The sequence below is a fragment of the Rhinatrema bivittatum genome, chromosome 7 (genome assembly GCF_901001135.1).
Source record: "Rhinatrema bivittatum chromosome 7, aRhiBiv1.1, whole genome shotgun sequence".
NCBI lineage: Eukaryota > Metazoa > Chordata > Amphibia > Gymnophiona > Rhinatrematidae > Rhinatrema > Rhinatrema bivittatum.
Window position 1 is genome coordinate 2,651,371 of NC_042621.1, and position 20,722 is coordinate 2,672,092.

The window sequence follows — 20,722 nt, forward strand, 5'->3', positions numbered from 1 at the left end:
CATGCTCTCTCTCACCCTCCCCGAAGCACATTCTTTCTCACCGGCATGCCGCGGGACGTGCTCCATTCACGGCGAAAAGGGAAGGCCCCCGTGTGCCGGGAATGCCACACCGGGCCTTCATCTTCACCGCGACAGAGCGTGTGCCGCGGGACGTGCTCCTTTCGCGGCATGCCAGGGTCTCCTCTGCTATTTTCTGCGCAGAATTTGGCAGTTCTGCACAGAAGGGAAATTCTGCGGAAATTCTGCATTCCGCAGTAGCGCAGAATTCTCCCAGGAGTAGGTTCACCCCTGGAACCACAACAGCTGCGCACCGTCCCCTCCTTCTTACCAAAAATGGTTTCCGAGTTTCATTTGAACAGGCCATTTCCTTACCATCTCCGGATGAACATAAGGACTCTGAAGACTCCCGCCTACTTCGCCATCTAAATATCGGCAGACTCCTGGTGCAATACCTGGAAAGATTGGAACCAGTGTGCAAAATGGATAGCCTGTTTGTTCTTCACAGCGGGAAGAAACAAGGAGAAGCGGCCTCGCGGGCAACCATAGCCCGCTGGATCAAGGAAGTAATCAAGGCAGCCTACATAGAGGCAGGAAAGCCCTTACCTCTACAGGTTAAGGCTCATTCTACTAGGGCACAGGCAGTTTCTTGGGCAAAAACCAAGCTACTGTCGCCCGCTAAGATCTGTCGGACGGCAATGAGGTCCTCCATAAACACCACCTCCAGGTTCTACCGCCTGGATGTTCAAGCCCGAGAAGACGCAGCCTTCGCAAGAGCAGTACTAAGTGGGCCACGGGCAGCCTCCTGCCCTGTCTGGGACTAGCTTTTGTACATCCCACTGGTCCTGAGTCCATCTGGCTACACGCTAGGAAATGGAGAAATTACTTACCTGATAATTTCGTTTTCCTTAGTGTAGACAGATTCAACCTGTCCCAGAGAAGGAGGACCCCGGAAAGCGAACCTAGAGACTAAACAAATACGGATGAGCCGTTGCCTACCCCTATTTCAAGACACCTGCAGTTAGTCTGCTGTTGGCGTTTACTTAGTTGAGTGCACTGGTGGTCTCCAGTTTTTTGAAACCAGTTTAATCAAGTTTAAGAAGTTTAATCAAGTTGTTTAGGCAAAGATATATATCCACAATGGCTTTTTGAGGAGGATACTGAAGAGCTGAGGTTACCTCAGGGGTATATCTAGAGTGACGTCAGCTTTGAAATCTGACTCTGTCTCCCATCTGCTAGCAGAAGAGCACAATACCCATTGGTCCTGAGTCCATCTGTCTACACTAAGGAAAACGAAATTATCAGGTAAGTAATTTCTCCAATAGATAAGCCCGGTACATCAAAACTACAAATTCAGGGGGAAGGCTGTACTGGAGAAAGTTTCCTCTTCCTCCTGTCTTCAGGTCTTCCCCACTACTCTGAGGGGCAAGGCCTGCTCCACTGGGGTCAGCACCAGGCATTCTCTAAAGGCCTCCCTACTTCTGCAGCAGTGCTCAGTGCTGTTTCTAATATGGACCCTTCAGGAGATTGCATCAACCCCCCACCCTCAAAGGGAACACTTGATGGAGGCCAACTTCCCAGCTTTGTTTCCAGCCATTCGCGGATTCCCTGGAACATTCCCCCTCCACCACCACATCCCCGGTACAGGCCCGACAGAGCCCCAAAGATAAAACTGTGCCACCACGGCCCCACAAGTGGAACATTTATTTCCTGCGTTCGGCAGAAACCTTGTTGACTGCACCGCGTGGCTCACTTCAGAGGCTCTCGCCGCTGTTAAGCGCTCCTACCTTCCCACCGAGTCCCACAGGAAGTGCCCGAACTCTTTTCTCCACACCACAGGACTGACAAGACACCAGCCCTGCATCCAAAGCCATCCCCCTTCACTGACTTAAAGGAGAACCAGGGAAACCCTCCCCCAAATCCCTAAAATACAAGGCTGCTTCCCTGGGCAGATTTTTGAGCCAGAAGTCTCAGGGCCAGAGCGCACAGAGGGGGAGGGGGGGGAACCAGCACTGTTTGGTTTTTGTCTCCCTCCAGTAACAGGGCTTAGCTGGAAGAAAGGGTCACCGACCTCCTCGCCCCTCTGAGAGTCCATCCTCAAAACCAGAACTACAGATCCGGCACCTCCTACTGTGCTGGAGGCAGAGATACTGAAAGGCTGCAGGTGGTGCAGTTCCTTATAAAGCGGTTACCACAAAGCTTTCATTCTCTGTCTCCATCTGCTGGTAGGGGAGGAAAACCCATGCGTCTGGACTGGTCTGGTGTGGAAAATTAAGAAATGAGTCTATATCAGCGCTTGGGAATTCCGGTACTCATGGATTCCCTGCCTTGAGTGGATGCGTGGAGAGATCCATGTTCTGCACCGAGGCTCTGGCTGTGCACTAATCGTCTCCATCCACTGCTTGTTCTGGCAGATGAGGAAAAGTTGGTGGAGTTGCTCCATAGCATGAGACGGAAGGTGGCAGTATCGGAGCCCATGAAAAGTTCTCTGCCAGGAACGGGCAAAAACACCAGCATGGGCAGCGCTGGTGAGTGTCTGATGGGAGGAAGGAGAGATGGATTAAAGATGAAGGCGTGTCCTGCTCCTGGATAGTGGGATGAGCACAGGCAGAAGATCCCTGACAAACTAGCATCCCGTAGGGAGCTATTGGCATGTCCTGGGGAGCGTATTTAATCTGTGCTTTCTTACGGGCCGATACAGTACAGTGCACTCCGGAGCGAACTGTTAACCCGCCATTGGACGCGCGTTTTTGACGCGCTAGCGTTACCCCTTATTCAGTAAGGGGCCGAAAACGCCCGTCCAACCCACCGAACCTAATAGCGCCCGCAACATGCAAGTGCATGTTGATGGCCCTATTAGGTATTCCCGCGCGATTCGGAAAACAAAATGTGCAGCCAAGCCGCACATTTTGCTTTCAGAAATTAGCGCCTACCCAAAGGCAGGCGCTAATTTCTTCGGGCACCGGGAAAGTGCACAGAAAAGCAGTAAAAACTGCTTTTCTGTGCACCCTCCGACATAATATCATGGCGATATTAAGTCGGAGGTCCCGAAAGTTTCGAAAAGTAAAAAAAAAAAAAATTTTAAGTTGGCCGTGGCTGTCTGGTTGAAAGCCGGACGCTCAATTTTGCCGGCGTCCGGTTTCCGAGCCCGTGGCTGACAGCGGGCTTGAGAACCGACGCCGGCAAAATTGAGCGTCGGCTGTCAAACCCGCTGACAGCCGCCGCTCCGGTCCAAAAGGAGGCGCTAGGGACGCGCTAGTGTCCCTAGCGCCTCCTTTTCCCTGTTTTTACCGCCGGACCTAATTTGATTAGAGAATCGCGTGCACAGGAGAGTGGTCTGGCCCGCTCTCCCGCAGACTTTACTGTATCGGCCCGTTAGTGAGGACATTAACGGTGTTTCATTAAGCACATCGTTATTATCTGCTCTTACAGCCGTCCTCAGGATACACATTTCAGTTCCATGTCGTTTTGGCCAAGATCTGGATTCCAGTCCCATCCCACCAGTCACATTGTGTAATCCCATTTATTTATTTAAAACTGCAATTATCAAAATATTGATCTAAGCAGTGTACAATTAAAACATAAAGCAAGTCACTTAACTTCCCTGTCCTTGATGGAATTGTTTTCTACATAAAAGGTTTCAATGTGATATTTTTTTTTTTTTTTTTTTATTGCACAGATCTGCCACTGCCGCCTCCCTTCCCTGCAGAATCGGATAAAGTTCCTAACGTCGCCCCCCAGCCTGAGGCCCCTAGATCGCCAGAGCCTATCAAACTTGAACAGCCTAGACCCCCCGAGGCCCCACGGCTGAAGGACGCAGCATCAGGTGCCGCAGAGGGGCACCGGAGCAGCGAGACACACTCCAGGAGGAAGAACGTGAGCATCCTGAGCTTCATCCGGGGCCCGCTGTCCAAGGATGGATCTGGGCCGCTGCCCCACGGAGTCAACGGCAAGAGCCGACCCTGGGAGCCCTTCCTGGCCGAGGAGTTTGCTCACCAGTTCCACGAGTCTGTGCTCCAGTCCACTCAGAAGGCACTGCAGAAACACAAAGGTAACCAGCAGCGCAGGGGGTAGAGGTGAGACCACCAAGGAGGCAGCAAGAGAGAGACAGTGGCATTGTGACATAGTGAGTGACGGCAGATAAAGACCCAAATGACTCCTCCGGTCTGCCCTGTAGTGATTTTGTCCACTTTGGGTAGATGTGCGCACACATTCCCATTTGGAACCCAACATCCATTCCTCCGTCCCCCGGGTGTCTCTTAGGGTTGTAAACTGCCTCTCTTTGCAGGTTACCCCCAGGCCTTCTAAGAAGCATCGTGCAGCCGCATCACTGCTGTTTTGGGCTGTAGCTGCCACTCCAGGTTACTCCCCTGCATCATTACCATTCTCTTGTTTATCTCATGACTTTTTTGAATTTGATTATCAATTTTGTCTCCATCACCACCTCTGGGAGGACATTCCAGACATCCACCACCCTTTCTGTGAAAAATACTTCCTGACCGCTCCTGAGCCTGCCCCTGTTTTCTTAGCGTCCAGTCAGATGAATCCAGAACAAGTGGGTTTTTGCTCCCCTACCAGCAGATGGAGACAGAGCAAACTGACGTCACAGTACATACACCCCTGCAGTGACACCAGCCTGCCAGTATTCTCCATCTCCAGCAGATGGTGGACTCGCCTCTTCGACTTCCAGCGCACAGCGACCTGTTGTGGCAGGATCCTGTTCTTTACAAAGATCTGAATTGATTTTGGATTATAGTTTGGCTCTTGAAAAAGGGCTCGCTTGCTGAAACTTAGCTAATCCATGACAGTGATTTCCACCTTACTAAGAGCAAGAATGTTCTCCACTTCCTTGGCCTATGTGTGGGTCTGGAGACTGTTTGAGGCCTGATGTAAGGATCGAGGTGTGTTTCCTTTCGGGCCAATACAGTACAGTGCACACTGTTAGCCCGCGTTTGGACGCGCGTTTTCAATGCGCTAGCTTTACCCCTTATACAGTAAGGGATAATAGTGCGTCGAAAACGCGTGTCCAACTCCCCCAAAACTAATAGCGCCCGCAACATGCAAATGCATGTTGCGGGCGCTATTAGTTATTCCCGTGCGATACAGAAAGTAAAATGTACAGTCAAGCCGCACATTTTACTTTCAGAAATTAACGCCTGCCTAAAGGCTGACGTTAATTTCTGCCGGCGCCAGGGAAGTGTACAGAAAAGCAGAAAAAAAACTGCTTTTCTGTACACCCTCTGACTTAATATCATAGCAATTTTAAAAAAAATCTAAAAAAAAAAATTTAAATCGGGGTTATGTATTGTGACGTTAGTTTGCTCTTTCTCCATCTGCTGGTAGAGGTGCATAAACTCACTTGTTCTGCATTTATCTGACTGTCCTAAAGAAAAGGAAATTATCAGGTAAATAGTTATTTCTCATTTGTTTCACCCCTGCCTCTCTTCTCCTCTCCAGTGTACATATTAAGGTCCTTCAGTCTCATTTTCTAGGGTTTTAGGTACAAACCCAGCACCACTTTAGTTGCTGTTCTCTGGACCATCTCTGTCGTTTCTGAAATACAACCTCCAGAACTGAATATAGCACTCCTAGATAAGGCCTCGCCAAGACCAGTATAGAGGCATTATCACCTCTTCATTTTCTACTGTTTATGCCTCTCCCTGTGCACCCCAATATTCCTCTGCTCTGGCCACACTCTTATTGTGCTGTTTCGCTACCTTGGCATCAGCTTACATTATCACCTCAAGGGGTCTCTCCTGGTCGATGCACATCAGCTCTTCACCACCTACTGCATATCGCTCCCATTGATGTCGGCATTCCAAGTGCATGACTGCATGTTTTTTGCACTTAATATTAACTGACAAGTATTTAACCACTCCTTCAAAGGTGTCCACTCCTTGAGCTTTCTTAGATTACGTCTCATTCTGTCTACTCTTCAGAAGTGTCCACCCAGTTGCAGATCTTTGTCATCTGCAAAAAAAAAAAAATCCCAAAAGTTTCCCCTCTGTTTCAGCACAATATCGTTCATAAAGATATTGAATAGAGCTGGTCCCAGACTGATCCCTGAGCTCTCCACTATTGTCAGAGGACATGCAGGATGGTAGTCCACACACATGGGTGACATCATCAGATGGAGCCTCGATGCAGAAAACTTGTCAAATTTTCTAGAACTTTGACTAGGCACACTGAGCATGCCCAGCATACCCTATACCATGCATCCACGCTGGATCCCTATCCAGACTCTCGTTTTCTGCAGAGTTGTAAGCCTCATGATGTTAGTGAGCTCACTTTGGTTGTTTTTGGCCTTGTGGAAAACTTCATTTTTTTCGCGTTGTTCGTTGTTATTTTCTTGTTGTTCCATCATCTGGTCCCTCTCTGTGCCCTCCCATAGTATCTTCTAGTCAGTGTTTCCAGCGATTCGGGTAAGTTTCCTTTTGCGGTTGATTACCCCAAGGCAGTGGTGCATCGGTGCCCGCCGGTCATCAATGCCACACCGCCATCGTCTTCCATTAGTGCCCCTTTGTTTCATCCATCCTGACCACGTCTGGTTTTCTGCGATGCCCCCAGTGCTCAAGGACCTTGTCCATTATGCATCCGCATGATGCATGTGTCCTCTGCCTAGGGGCATCATATGACGTGCCGCTTATGCATCCAGACAACCCCGAAAGGACGTATGACTTTGCCTCAACAAGACTGAGCAGGTCTTCGGGTCGAAGAAGTCTGAGCCATCGGCATCAAAGGACCAAGGAGCCGCACAGAGCCATCGATATGGGCGGGAACATCTGTTCCATCGATGTCTCCAGTGGACAAGGGTGCCAGAGACAGACCATTGTCTATCTCTTCCAGGCCAAGGACAGGTTTCTCATCATCGGCCTCTGCATCAGGGATGGACCAGGCCAAGCATCAAGGGAAGCCAAAGAAGCATTGACATCGGCCCATCGATGCATGGTGCCAGGCAGGGGGATGCACCAGCTTTTGTTGCAATTCCCCACCCAAAACCATGCGGTGAGGAGTGCCAGTCCTCCATTGGTACCAGGGGTCCGCAATGGTCTCCACCAGTCCTGATGCCAGTCACTGAACCACCTTAAGGGTCCAAAGAAGATCTGGCTACCCCTCCTTCATCCCAATCAGTCTTGGCATCGGCCACATTCGAGGAGGAGCTGAAGTGTCAAGTTCAGCTAGCAGTAGACTGGGCACTGCAGGGTTTCAGTCCTATGGCACCAAACCTGGTGCCACCTGTCGAACCATTTCCGGAGAAGCTCAGTATGCTCATTGGTGCATTATTGACCCAGCTGGTATCAGTTCCCGGGGCACCAAGGCCTCCCCTTACTGATATGTTGATGGTCACCAGTTCCTCCGAGAAGGAAGTTCCACCAAAGTCGGCAGAAATGCTGAAGACTGCCATCCCCTGTTCAGTTCTACTGGTGCCTGCATGTCTAGATGTAAGCCAAGCACCTAGGGACCCATCCCCAATTGCCTAAGGTGAGGATGAGGAACCCTCTGATCCTTGGGGGGGATGATGTTTTGGAGTCCTCAGAGAGCCTCCCTTCAGACCCTTCTCCAGAGGACTGAATGAAATCTCCGCCTGATGACTTGACCTTTGCAAGGTTGGTGAGTGTGATGGCGGAAGCCATCTCTTTTCATTTATTTATGGAAAAGGATGCCAGGCACAAAATGCTTGAGATCCTCCAGTTTGTGGAGCCTCCTAAGGAGATCGTGGCGGTACCGGTACCAGAGATCCTTAAAAAGTTGCTGCTGAGAATATGGGAAGACCCTCTCACGGTGCCTCCCATCAATAAGGCAGACTGGGTTTACCTCATCCAGAAGGCTGCTGGATTCGATAAGCATTAACTGCCCCACCAGTCAGTGGTGGTCAGATCTTCCCTCGAGGACCAAGCGCTCTCGGACTCATTCCTCGGCGCCCCTGGGGAAGGATCACAGAGCGATGGACGCTCTTGGGAGGAAAGTATTTCAAATCGCCATGCTTATTGCTCACTTTGCTGCCTACCAGCTCTATATGAGCCAGTACTCGGACATCTGGAAGCAGATGCAGGAGGTGGTCGAGCAGCTGCCTCAATAGCAGCAGGACACCCTCATGTCGCTGGTGCATAAGGGCCTGGAGTGCAGAAAAGATGATGTTTTCAAGATGGCATCGAGAGTCTCTGCAGTGGGAATCTGCACCCACAGAATGTCATGGCTGTGGGCCTTGGATCTCCGACCAGAAGTACAGGAACAACTCGCTGATGTGCTGTGTACTTGGGAGAATCTCTTGGGAGATAGGGTGAGGGATGCTGTGGCCCAACTTCGGGACCACTATGAAACTCTCTAACTCTCCGCTAGTACTCCAGAACCATCCTCCTTATCCAGGAGGCTGGCGAGACCAGGGCTAAGGAAGTCTTTCCTTTGCCAAAGGAAATACTATCCTCTGCCTCCTTGCTCCTGTCAATAACACCAAGGCTCCCGTGGCTGTCCCAGGCATCAGAGAGCCCCCAAGCCCCAGCTGGCTCCTCAGTTAACTCCAGGGACGAGTGTTTTGACTGGACCACAGGGAGCATAAGCCAGTTGCCCATACCCGGGATGATGGACCCTCCGGAGGCAGGCTGTGAACCAGTGGCCCAGTATAACCTCAGACCAGTGGGTTCTGTCTATCGTCCGCCAAGGGTACCAATTGAATCTATTGGGTGTCCCACCAAATTGCCATCCGTGCCCATATTTGGAGCCGGTAGCACATCAGGAGGTACTGCTAGCGGAGCTCTCCTCCCTCTTAATGGCCAGAGTAGTCAAGCCCATACCACCAAGGCAAAGAAGGCAGGGAATCTATTCTGGGTACTTCCTGATTCCAAAGAGAACAGAACTCTCTCATCCTAGACCTAAGGTCCTTGAACAAGTTTCTAAGAAAAGAAACGTTCAAGATGGTTTCCCTGGGTACCTTGATCCCCCTTTTACAAAAAAGGGACTGGCTATGTTCCCTCAACCTAAAGGACACATACACTCATATAGAGATCTTCCCCGGTCACAGGAAGTATCTTCGATTTGTGGTGGAAAATCAGCACTTCCAATACCAGGTATTGCCATTCGGGCTTGCGTCTGCCCCATGGGTCTTCACAAAATGCCAAGCCGTGGTGGTGCATGTTTTCCCGTATCTGAATGATTGGCTAGTCAAGAGCACATCTCAGGCTGGGGCCATCAGGTCCATGCACTTGACCATACGAGTGTTGGAGTTACTAGGGTTCATTTTCAACTACCCGAAGTCCCATCTCAGCTGATCACCTCAATTGGATGTCATAGGATCCATGTTATTCCCTTGACACGTTTACACAGGTGCAGAGCCCAATGGACCCTGAGGTTGCAGTGGTGCCAGGCCACTCCAGATTTATATTCGAGTCACCCTGTCTCTCCTGTAGTCATTGTCCTAATGGCGGGTACTTTCAAACCTAGAACAGGGGATCTCTTTTTGGAGTCTCCCTACTAAAATTGTCCTAACCATGGATGCATCCATCCTGGGCTGGGGAGCTCATGGAGATGGGTTTGATACCCAGGGCCTCTTGTCCGCTCAAGAAAGCTCTTGTCAAATCAACTTCCTGGAGCTTTGGGTGATCAGGTACATGCTATGGGCTTTCAGAGATCGGCTGTCCAACAAAGTTGTCCTGATCCACACTAACAACCAAGTAGCTATATGGTATGTCAACAAGCAGGGAGGCACGGGATCGTACCTCCTGTGTCAGGAAGCAGTCCAGATCTGTTCAATGGCCCTGTCCCACAGGATGATGCTCAGGGCTATGTACCTGGCCAGATCAGAGAGCGTGATAGTGGACAGGCTGAGCCGAGCCTTCAGACACCATAAGTGGTCCCTGGATCAGGGAGTAGCGAATCAGATATTCAGCCTCTGGGGAGCATGGATGTACATATGTTCGCATCCCCCTATAACAGGAAAGTGCCTCGGTTCTGCTCCCTGTACAGGTCAAATGGCAAACCAGCCTCGGATGCCCTCACCCATCATTGGGGCAATGGTCTCCTGTACACGTCTCCTCTGATTCTCTTGGAGACACTCTGTTGCAGCTTTGTGAGGACAGAGGGACTATGATTCTTCTAGCCCCTCATTGGCCAAGACAGGTCTGGTTTCCATTCCTATGTGAGTTGTCCTTTCGGAGACTGATCAGTCTTGGGACTTCCCTAGATCTCATCACGCAAGACCAAGGCAGGCTGTGGCAACCCAACCTCCAGGCCCTGTCGCTCACAGTTTGGATATTGAGAGGTTAATTCTGCAGCCGCTTGAACTTTCTCAGGTCCTGGTGGCTTCTAGAAAGCCTTCCACTAGAAAGTCCTATGGACTAAAGTGGAGGAGGTTTTCCATGTGATGTAAGGAGAAGATCCATTCTCCTGCCCCGCACAGAAACTTCTTGACTACCTTCTATACCTATTGGAAGCTGGCTTGCAACCCAACTCCATTAGAGTTCAACTTAGTGCGATTGGCACATACCATCAATGTGTAGATGATACGCCCATCTCTGTACAGCGTATAATTGTACGTTTCATGCTGGGCCTGCTTCAATTGAAGCCTCCCCTGTGTCTTGGGACCTCAATGTGGTGCTAGTTCTGTTGCGCTTGGAGGTGGACCCTTGTCCTGGAGCAGTGTAGAACGTTTCTCTGGTAGGGACCAGGAAGCACCTGCCCCCAGGGGGTGGAGCACAGGAGGAGACAGAAGCTTAGGAAGAACTTCACCACTGGAAGCCTGCGGTCCCCCCCGGGTGGAGCCCGTAGGGACCAGGGCCACTTGGATTTAGATGGGCCTTACAGGGTCTCCCGAAGAGGTATTAGAGAGACGTGCCCATGAGCAGCAAGGGAGCGCGGTCGGTCACTAGGCTGTAGGCCTGGAGAATCAGGGAAGGCCAGTACAGCATAGGCGATGACAAAGCAAGAGACGTGGTCAATGGCAGCCAGGGTCAGGTTCCGAGGATCAGTCTGAGGAGTGTCAGCCAAAGCAGGGGTCAGGTTCCAGAGGTCAGACAAGGTCACGAAGGCAGGCAGAGGTCAAGATCCAGGCAGCAAGCAGAATGGTCAATGGAGCAGGCAGAGGTCAGTACCAGAGAGTCAGTCCGAAGGTACTACCTGGGAAGACAGGACACTGGAACAGAAGGACGCTGGAACAAGACTGAACGCAGAGGCAAACTAGTACACATACAGTGCTGACTCGATTGCCAAGGCAAGGAAGTGCAGGCAGGAATTTCCTTATGTAGTACGTTCAATCAGGACACGCCACGGAGCTAGGACCCGCCTCTGGTCCTACAAGAGGCCGGGCAGTCCACGCGCGTGTAGGGGCATGGCCGACACCACTGAGGACGCCGAACTCCGGCGTGAGGCCTGGTGCGCAGTGAAAGGCCCAGCGACCACCACCGCAGGACGCCAAGGCCTGGAGGAGCTTGCGGCTGCCGCTGGGGAGGCCGATCCGTGACCTGCAGAGGAGCTAGCAAGGTGAGCAGGCCCTTGCGCGGATGGGGCGTGCAACAAGTTCAGCTGATGAAAGCTCCTTTTGAGCCGCTACACTCCTGTGACCTGAAATACCCGACCTGGAAGGTCATAATTTTGGTGGTGGTCAGTTCAGCACACTCCAGGTCTTAGTGACAGCCACCTTATACTAAGTTTTATCATGGCAGGGTGATCTCTGACATAAGTTTTCTGCATCGGGGCTCCAATCTGTTGATGTCACCCATGTGTGAGGACTAGCTTCCTGCTGTCTTCCGAGAACACCTTTTTTTTGTTCTGAAATGAATACCATTTACCATTGCCCTCAACCAGTTCCTAATCCAGCCCTCCCCTGGGCTGCTCAGCTTATTAATAATTCTCCTGTGTGATGCTTCAAAAGCTTTGCTGAAATCCAAGTAAATGCCATGCAGTGCAGGGTCCTCGATCTAACTCTCCAGGCACCCATGCGAAGGAATCGAGATTTGTCTGACATGATTTACCTGTGGTGAAACCATGCTGCCTCAGATCCTGCAGGCCACTGGATTGTACATAGTTCACTCTCTTTTCCTTCAGAAGATTCTCCATCCATTTCCCCACCATAGGCTAATTGGCCTGTAGTTTTCAACCTCCTCTCTGTTACCTCTTTTCAGAAGGGGAAGCACATTCATGCTTCTCCAGTCCCTTGGTACTACGCCTGGCTCCAGAGATCGTCAGCAGACCTGCCAGAACCTCAGTGAGCCCTCTTAGCACCCCAGGGTGCATCCCACCTGGCCCCATGGCTTATGTTCACTTTGTTTTGCTCTTCCGTGCATCGTATCGTATCTCCCCCGCTCCCATGGTCAACTATCGGCAGGCCTTCTCCCACCTCTTCTGCAGTGAAAAACGAACATAACGATTTATTTAGCCTTTCTGCTTGTTCCTCAACTCTTCTCAAATGGCTTTGGCCATCCTGACCTCTTCCAGCTTAACTGGATATTCTTTTGACTGCTAATCTTTTTGCCCTGACTTTTTTGTGCCACCTCTTTGGGAAAGCTATGCCAGTTTTCTTTTCCGCTTATTTTCATGACTTTTCCCGATGATGGCGATCTGTCGCCCTTGGCTGCAGCTCCTTTTTGACCTAATCCACTCTTCTTCACCCACCTCCTCCCGACCTACCAGCCTTTCATTTAGGGTACTGCACATTCATATTTTACCAAAATCCCTATTTTTTGAAATCCGGGCCTTCTGACTTTGTGTGCTTCCCTGTGCCGTGGCTGTTATATCAGTTCATGGTGTCTGATGGTCGCCGGTGGCAAAGTGGGCACCTGCTGGGACATTAGACTCTCTGTCTGCCTTCGTAAGTACCAGGCCCAATATCGCCTTTCCCCTCATGAGTTCTGCCACCATTTGGATGAGGAGAGTCCAGGATCTCTCTACTTCTAGTCAGGTCTGAGCGACAACAGGGATTGAGAGAGATGCCACAAGAGTGTTGAAGTGCCGTGGGATTGGGGGTTGTTGGGAGCACAAAGAAGCAGCAGTGCTGCCCTCCTGGCCCCAACCCTTTTTGGTATGAAGAAACAGTTTTGAAAAAATAAAAAAGCTATGATGTGGAGAACTCTGTGCTCCCTGCTGTGTGTCTGGGGCCCTTTTTCTGGGGATGGTGGTAGCCACGTAGCGTGGAGGGAGCCCAGAGCTTAATCTTGCCGCCTTCTGTTCCCCGCCCTCTCCAGGAGCTGCAGCTGTACTGACTGCTGAGCAGAATCACAAGCTGGACGCCTCCATCCACTACAACATTCCCGAACTCCAGACCTCAAGCAGGGGTGCAGCGCCTCAACGAAATTGCCAGCAGAGTTCTGCGGTCCAGGAGCAGGGCAGGCACAGTGAGGAAGAGGAAACTGAATCTTCCGAGGAGGAAGAAGAGGAGGATCCCCCCAGACCTAAGTGGCAGGGAATAGAGGCCATCTTTGAAGCTTACCAAGAGCATATAGAAGGTAAGTCATTATGACAAAACGTGCCCCCCTCAGCACCTGAGATGAATCCTGTTTCCCCTGGGATACATTGTGCTCATCCCTTATCAAACTGCTGGGTTGATGGGTGTCTATGGTTAACTCTGCGCACTGTTACTGAGAGCTCTCTTGTGTCAAATCCATCCGAGAATCTCTCTCTAAGCAGGAAATAATTCCCCCATTGGCAGCTCGGCGCAGCTAAAGTTGAACCTCCAGGCGGAAGGCATGCAGGGCTCGATAGCTGCCAAGGGAGGGGGAAGCAGAGGCAGCACAACATAGACCTTAGCTGTGATGTGTTGAGAAAGCCAGACAACACAAGAGGGACGGTGAAAGACCAGAAATATTTGCACCTCTGATTCTTAATCTGTTAAATGTACTCTCTTCTGGGAGAGAAAAAGGGCCCCAGACAAGTATTTGAAAGTGATTTGCAGACTGAGGGGGAGCTTGGGTGTTTCTTTCTGAACACTTCTGGCTATTGTCTCTTGTTGGCACAACATGCCACCGCTCACGTACTTCCATTTATAAGGAAAACAGAAACCAGGCACAGACTACCATCTCCGTGGGCCTCAATAATAGACCAGATGGCACAGATCAGCTGTTGACAGCGGAGAGTCACTGGGCTCCATCAGTGTGTCCGACTGAAAACCGGGAGCCATGGGAGGCTGGTGTCTGGGCTTCCTCAGAGTGAAACCACCTTGTTTGGCTGACCTGCTCCTCCTCCTTGTAATTGCAGAGCAGAATCTGGAGCGTCAGGTGTTACAGAGCCAGTGCCGGTGGCTGGAAGCTCAGCACTACAGCCTCAGCCTGACTGCGGATCAGCTTTCCCACAGCATGGCGGTAAGCGGGCCGCACGGCGTTATCTGCTAGGTAGAGGTCCAGTGCTCACGCATTGACCAATTGCTGGACTTTTAATTGTCTTGGGACATTTTTATAAGGCTTTCAGAATGGGCTTGGGGTAATGAAACGGGGATTGCAGAGAGTCGTGTGACATGCAGGATCTCTTTGACGTACCACTTAATGATAGCCTCCTACCCACACCAGGCCGCTAAGCACCAAAGACAAAGGAATTCGCTTACTTTTGCTCTTTCTCTCTGGTGAAAAGCTGCCTTAAAAACACCAAAAGGGAAAGAATTGTAAGTTTTTGTTTTGCTGTTCGTGGTTTCCTCTCTTTCTGCAGTTTCCCCAGCTTTCTTGGAGCAGAAAGTACATTCACCAGAGCTTCCCAGATTTGTAATTGCTTGGCGTCTTCAGGATATCCACAGAGGATGTGCATGAGCTTAGTCTGTGCTTACAGTGGTGGCCCAGTAATGCAAATTGATCTCATGCATGTTCCTTGTGGATATCCTGAAAACCTGACCGGCTGTGCTGTCAGCAGGGCTGGTTTGGGAAGAAAGGGGCTAGAATATGAGGTTGGAAGAGGTAAACTTACTACTAAGGTACAGAAGCATTTCATCATAGAAAGAGTTGCTGGGTGCACGGAATGGCCTCCTGGACACTGACGAGATGGGCACAGAAGCTCGTTGGGATAAAGCTGGAGACTGATCCTTTCTTTTTTTTTTTTAATTTAGCGTATTTATAAACTGCCTTCCTGGCTTTCAGAATGTTGCTGAAGGCGGTTTACAGCAAAAAGAAAAAGCCACTAGAAAATGTGTAAAGTTACAAACATTAAAACAAGATAGTATTTAAAAACCTAATTTCCAAGCCTTAATTCAAAGATAAGAAGGGCAGATGAGTGTTTGTTGCTTATTGTTCTGTTGCATCTCTACTGCTCAGACTTCCAATACGGTGTCCCAGAACACGCCCTGTACTCTCCAGCCGCCCGTCTTTGTGGTTTGGATCATTTTGGGGGTTTACTGCCTTGTCTTCAGAAGCGGACGATGCTTTGCGACTCCCGTTTTCCAGCTTGCACAGTTGAGGTTCCTGCACATTGCACCTCAGATCGCACCTCAGCCATCTCCAGCTTCCTTCCCTGAGTCCTAACCCTTCTTTTTCTCTGCCTTGCCCGTAGGAGCTGCAGCGGGAAAAGCAGAAAGTGCTGTCGGAGAGGGAGCGTCTCCAGGCGGAGCTGGAACACTTACAGAAGTGCCTTGCACTGCCGGCCATGCAGTGGTCACGGGGTTACTTCAAGGGCATCCCCAGGTGACCCTGCTTGCACTAGGCAGAACATACAGTATAGAAATATTCTCTATTTTATTACCTTGAATATTTAATATTTTTCACTGGGAGGATTGAAGCAAACAAGAAGAGAATGTGCCATGCATGAAGCAAAGGAATATGGGAATCTGGAAAGAGAGACAGTTCACACTGACTTTGGTGCAATTAAATCTTTGTAATCCTTTGAAAACTTATTTTTAAAGAGATTTTTTTTGTTTTTTGTTTTGTTTTTCTTTTGGTTTTGCTTCCTCTTTCTTCACTCCTCTCCATCTTGTCTCCCGTGCCCTGAGGAAGTCTCCCGCAGCAAACACTAAATGCACTGCGTCATGTGACCTTCCGTCTTCACGCTATTGGACCGTCACCTGGCTGTCTGCACTCTGTTGGCTCATCGCAGGTCACATGACTTGTTTGTCAGTGCTTGTGTTGGATCGGTAAAGATGATGTTTATTTTATTCTTTCATTTGTTGCCATAGTAATAAGACCCAAGAACTGGGTACCTGGATTTTGCTACACGACAGGGTTTTTTTCCTAATTCTTTGTCACAAATTTCAGTTTTTCTTCTTAAGTGGGTGGGAGAAGACGCCGGGTGCAGGGTTGTTAGTTAATAATCAGCTTCATCCCCCTTCCACCACGAAGAGCTCAAGCTACTTTAAGAGTACTAAAGAGCTGACGGTACCTTCCAGCTTGCTACCAGGGGCAGTGACAAAAAGACAAGTGTCCAAATAGGTGCTGCAACGTTGTACTGTACAGAAGAAAACTAACTTACAGTTTTATATGCCTTTTATTACTTTCTTTATTGTTATAAAGAAAAAAAGCCTGCCATTTTTTTTTTGTTTTGTTTTCTTTGTGGGGCAGAAATAACAAATTTTGCATTTAATATTTGTATTGCCACTGCTGGTCAGGACATGGAGAAATATTGAAGTGTTTTTTTAAAGAATTAAAATACACCGATAAACCCCTCCCCTCTGCAGTATGCACCCCTTAGCTTATGGCTGTGAGTCGTCTGTGTTCTGGCTGGGGCTCAGTGAGGCAGGGGCCGAGCGGCTTTGCAGGAGGCCATATCTGGGGCAGGCTTGGATCTCTAGCAAGGATGTGTCACTCAGTTCGAAGAGCTGGTGGGGAGGTCATTACCCATTCCACTCCTCAGCAGTGTCATAAGGCACCAGGCCAAAGTTGGCATGTCCTCTCTGCCCCTGCCCACACACACGATGGCACTGCATACCTTGCAGTGTCAAATGTACCGTTCTTAAGAGCTGCATTCTACCCAGGGTAGGCACTCACTCTCCTAAAGTGTTTGCTGGCCTTGCTATTGAGCAAGCGTCAGGCCCCATCACTCAGACTGCAGATATGAATCTTTCCGGGGCAAAGACTTTGCAAGCCTGTGATCTGCTCTGTGTAAAACGTGGGTGCGTTAGCAGTGCTACCTGCCCTGCACGTTTTAGGGAAATATTCTAAATCCATTCGATTAGTTTTTACACGTTTAAAACGAGCTTGCCAGATAATCTTGTTCTCTTAAGCCTAGCTCCAGAGGCTGGAGCCATTACCTTCCTCCAGGGGGAGTGGATGGGAGAGTCTGAGCTTGCTTTGTTGGGTCTTATTCATTAGTGGACCTGTGCCAGTGTGAACCTTCCGTGCAGCAGGGACCTCAGTAACGGAAAAGTGAATTTAACCAGGCTGGAGCCCCTTGCAGAGATCCATGCTCAACCAGACTGGAGTGTGGCAATCTGCACCACAGCACAGTTTGTGTAAACTTTCTCCCATCCTGGGTTTCTGGTAATAAAAGCCAAAGCAAAGCCCTTTGGAGTGTAACAGGGGGCAGGGAAGAGCAGGGTAGTGGTGGGCTTTATGGTCTGCATGGAAAGATTGCCAGTAATTGCCCAGGGCACCAGGGCCTGGGCTTAGCAGAAGCAGAGACTTGAAACGATGCTTCTGGCAGGGGGAGGGGGGGAGGGCAGGGTGCGCACAGCCTTCACCACAGACAAGAGTGCAAAGTCTTCTCCTGAGTACAGGGGGAGAGGCCATGAACCAGTGCACTGCCCCAGCCTGAGAGACCCTCTGTGCCCTGACCTCCCCCCACAGGGACACTTGGATTAATGTTGTGCTGTTACTTTCTTCAGTACTCGCTGCCTGCCTGTTCCGAGGGGGAGGGGGGTCAGGGGATCTTTGCCAAATCGTCCTGCTGCATCAGGAGTGGACAGCCAGGGCGCGAGGGGAAGCGGCGGGGCACTGCCCCATTTTGATGGGGTTGAAACTCAACCTACTGCTCGAAGCTGCTTTTATGTGCAGCCTCCATCTTAAATGAAAATGACGCTAAGAAAGGAAGCAGCGCAGTCTGGCAGTGAGATCCTGGTCTCTAGGTCCGTTTCACAACCAGCGCTGGTCTTGAGATGGAGCTGCTGGAAGCCAAGGGATTTATGGGTGTTTTGTCCAGGGTGGCAGGAAGGTGCAGCAGCCAGCACCTCTTGCCCAGTTGTCCTGCAGGCATCAAACCTTGCTTGGTTCTGGCGAGCCTAGCAATGCTCACAGTCTGAAGGCCAGAGGAATGGCAGCTGTAAGCGCAGAGAGATGGGAGGCATCCGGTACGGTCACCCTATTTCCTGGTTTTGCTTTTCAGATTTCCATTCCCCTGTCTTTAGCCAAGCAATCAGGACCAGACAGCACTGGGCTGGTTGTTAGAAAAGCAAGAGAGACCCATCAGTTTCTGAAGACCAGAAACAAAGAAAGGGGGTCGTCTGTGCTCAGACCGAGGTGGGTAGCGGCTATGCAGGCAGAGAAGACCCAGAGCTCCAGCCCCGTGGCACAGGAAGGCTTTGCGCCTCCAAGGTAAAGGTTGTGTTAGAGCACTTCATTCTGCCCACAATTTTATTTCTCTCAGCATCAAAGTATCCAGCAGTCAGTGCAAATATTAAGGATCAAAACAGTCCATTGCATTAATTCATGAGCCTCACATCAGTATTTACACCCAAGCTTTTGAGTCTTCCATAGTCTGAGATGTCTTCGCTGTAGTGTACTGTAACCCAATGTGGAATTGTGTTCTTAAGGACAAATGACCCTTCCGAGCAGCGTTGGCACACCCACCCTGCACATCACAAGGCTTTACCATCACCCTCCATCCTGGCGCCAGGCTCCATTTGGCTCAGAGGCACATCCGTCCCTTCTAACAGCGCACAGCATGTCAGGCTCTTTTTCAGAGCTGCGTGGCATGGGCCTTACCTCTGCCTACGGCAAAATATTCACAAGTTTAGCCTGGATTCAGCTATGCAGGGCTCAGGTGCATAGAATGCCTGTTACTTTTCCAGAGGCAGGGCCATGGCTTTAGAGCCAGCAGGGCTCCACAGGGGAAGGAGGATACAAGTAAATTTTCAAAAAAGGCTTGGTTTGGTTTGGTTTTAATGCCGTTGGTGTAGCTGTAGCTCCATGTGCACAGCCCTGCAACACAGGCCACAAGCAGCCAAGTTTGCCAAAGCAGATGTTCCAGATGGAGATCCTAGAAATGTGCAGCTGGTATGCAGATGTGCAAACACAGTGCTCCCTTTTTATTTGCCTTGTGTTATTGTTCTTTCCACATCTATTTAAAAGTATTTCACACAGCCAGAGAAGCAGTGAAAAGCATTTAGACTGACATTTCTTGGGATGCCATGATTTTTTTTTCCATACCTGACAGCAACGAAGCCTGTAGGTCACAGGATGCCATTATGACTGTGCAAACGGCAGTGATGAGGTTTGACTGCCTCCAACCAGCCACTAGGAAAATTTCAATATAATACTGAAGACAAAAAAACAAAAACAAAAAACATGGTTTCCTATAACTTGCCAAGCTCCAAGGATCCAGCAACTGCGGTGTTTACTATGGTGGGGGCGAGATATCAGCTGTTCCTCAGCTCAGCTACCAAAGTGAACGGGTCTTACAGCCAAGAGCTAGTCTATATTTTAGCTTCCTTTCTGCAAGATGTCTTGAAAAGATCTGAAACCGGTTTTAAAATTGCCAAGGCTGCTTTTAAGTAGGGTGGCGAGAGTACTGCTTTGCCGTTAGCTGCAGTACCTCCCACTTACCACTTGGTGGCACAGGTTAAACATTTTATTACACACAACGTGTTCCAGCTCTGATGCCCCTGAAATTGACCCTCATCTGCTGTCTTGGCGAGCAACTGTAGCTATAAACTAAGTCTCATCACGACACTCTAGAATACTAATTGCTTTTTAAGATGGAAATTTGGGCTACATTTTACAGTCTCTAACAGCTCTAGTGGCACAAAAAGACCTACAGGTTTAGTATTGCTGCTTCTATGTAAATTCCCTCCCCCCCCCACACACACAAACACATTGGCGGTACCTGTCCTCTCATTGGCTGTTAGAAATCACTCCACCTACATTTGCCTGGCTGGTAAGACCATGCCAAGTGGTAGCCATTGCTCATACATTCCCTGTGGATATGGCTAGGTCAGTAACTCCAGCGGGGGGGAGGGGGGGAAGGAGGAAGGGGGCCCTCAAACATTTGAGGGGGGTCAGTTTTAGATGCTGTGAAAAAAAAAAAAAAAGATTTAAACCTGTTCTAAGTGTACTTGTTTGAATTAATTGTAATGTAATATATTATTTGTTGAATGTAGTAATTAGGTATTTATGAATATATTGCTGTAATTTCTGACAAAATCCCCCAAAATAAAATCTTCCTAAATTGTGAGGCATGTTTGCTATTACTAAAAGTCTTCAGTTTTTGTTATGTAGTTAATCACTGAAAAATTGCATCCTAAAATTGCCTGTAGAGAAGAGCACCTCTCATCCCAGGAAGGTATAGGAGCTTAGAAGAGAGGGAGGCAATTTCTCCTAAGCATTTACATTTGAGTGTTAAGGGCTACACAGTTGCAGAAAACATTTCCCTTGCTGATTTTTGGCCAGCCTAAACTTTTTTTTTTTTAAAGGACCAGGGATGTCTACGTTGTTTTCAAAAACATTTTTTCAGAGCCATAATTGCAAAACTAAATGGATGCTCGTGCCCACTCATCCACTCTAACAATTTACAGAAGGGAAAATAAGCTGGATTTTTGCTAAAGTTTAGGTAAGGTACAAATTCTTTTTCAAGGTTGTTGGCAAAACTTGTAAATAAGATTTGTTTCTTCTTGAGT

The 20,722-nt window shown here is 49.5% G+C and overlaps 1 protein-coding gene across 10 annotated transcripts in view; it reads left to right on the plus strand.

Moving 5' to 3' along the window:
• The window catches only part of GSE1 (Gse1 coiled-coil protein), a 378,777-nt gene extending 359,343 nt beyond the window's left edge, over window positions 1-19,434 (plus strand). For 9 of the 10 annotated variants that reach the window (XM_029608057.1, XM_029608051.1, XM_029608056.1 and 6 more), the window contains 5 exons: window positions 2,412-2,525; window positions 3,677-4,048; window positions 13,170-13,430; window positions 14,179-14,282; window positions 15,454-19,434. In XM_029608057.1, coding sequence (XP_029463917.1) covers window positions 2,412-2,525; window positions 3,677-4,048; window positions 13,170-13,430; window positions 14,179-14,282; window positions 15,454-15,588 — 986 coding nt within the window. In that variant the 3' untranslated portion in view covers window positions 15,589-19,434. The remainder of the gene's footprint in view (window positions 1-2,411; window positions 2,526-3,676; window positions 4,049-13,169; window positions 13,431-14,178; window positions 14,283-15,453) is intronic. The other variant, XM_029608052.1, reaches the window with a different exon arrangement.
• Window positions 19,435-20,722: the final 1,288 nt, after the last annotated feature.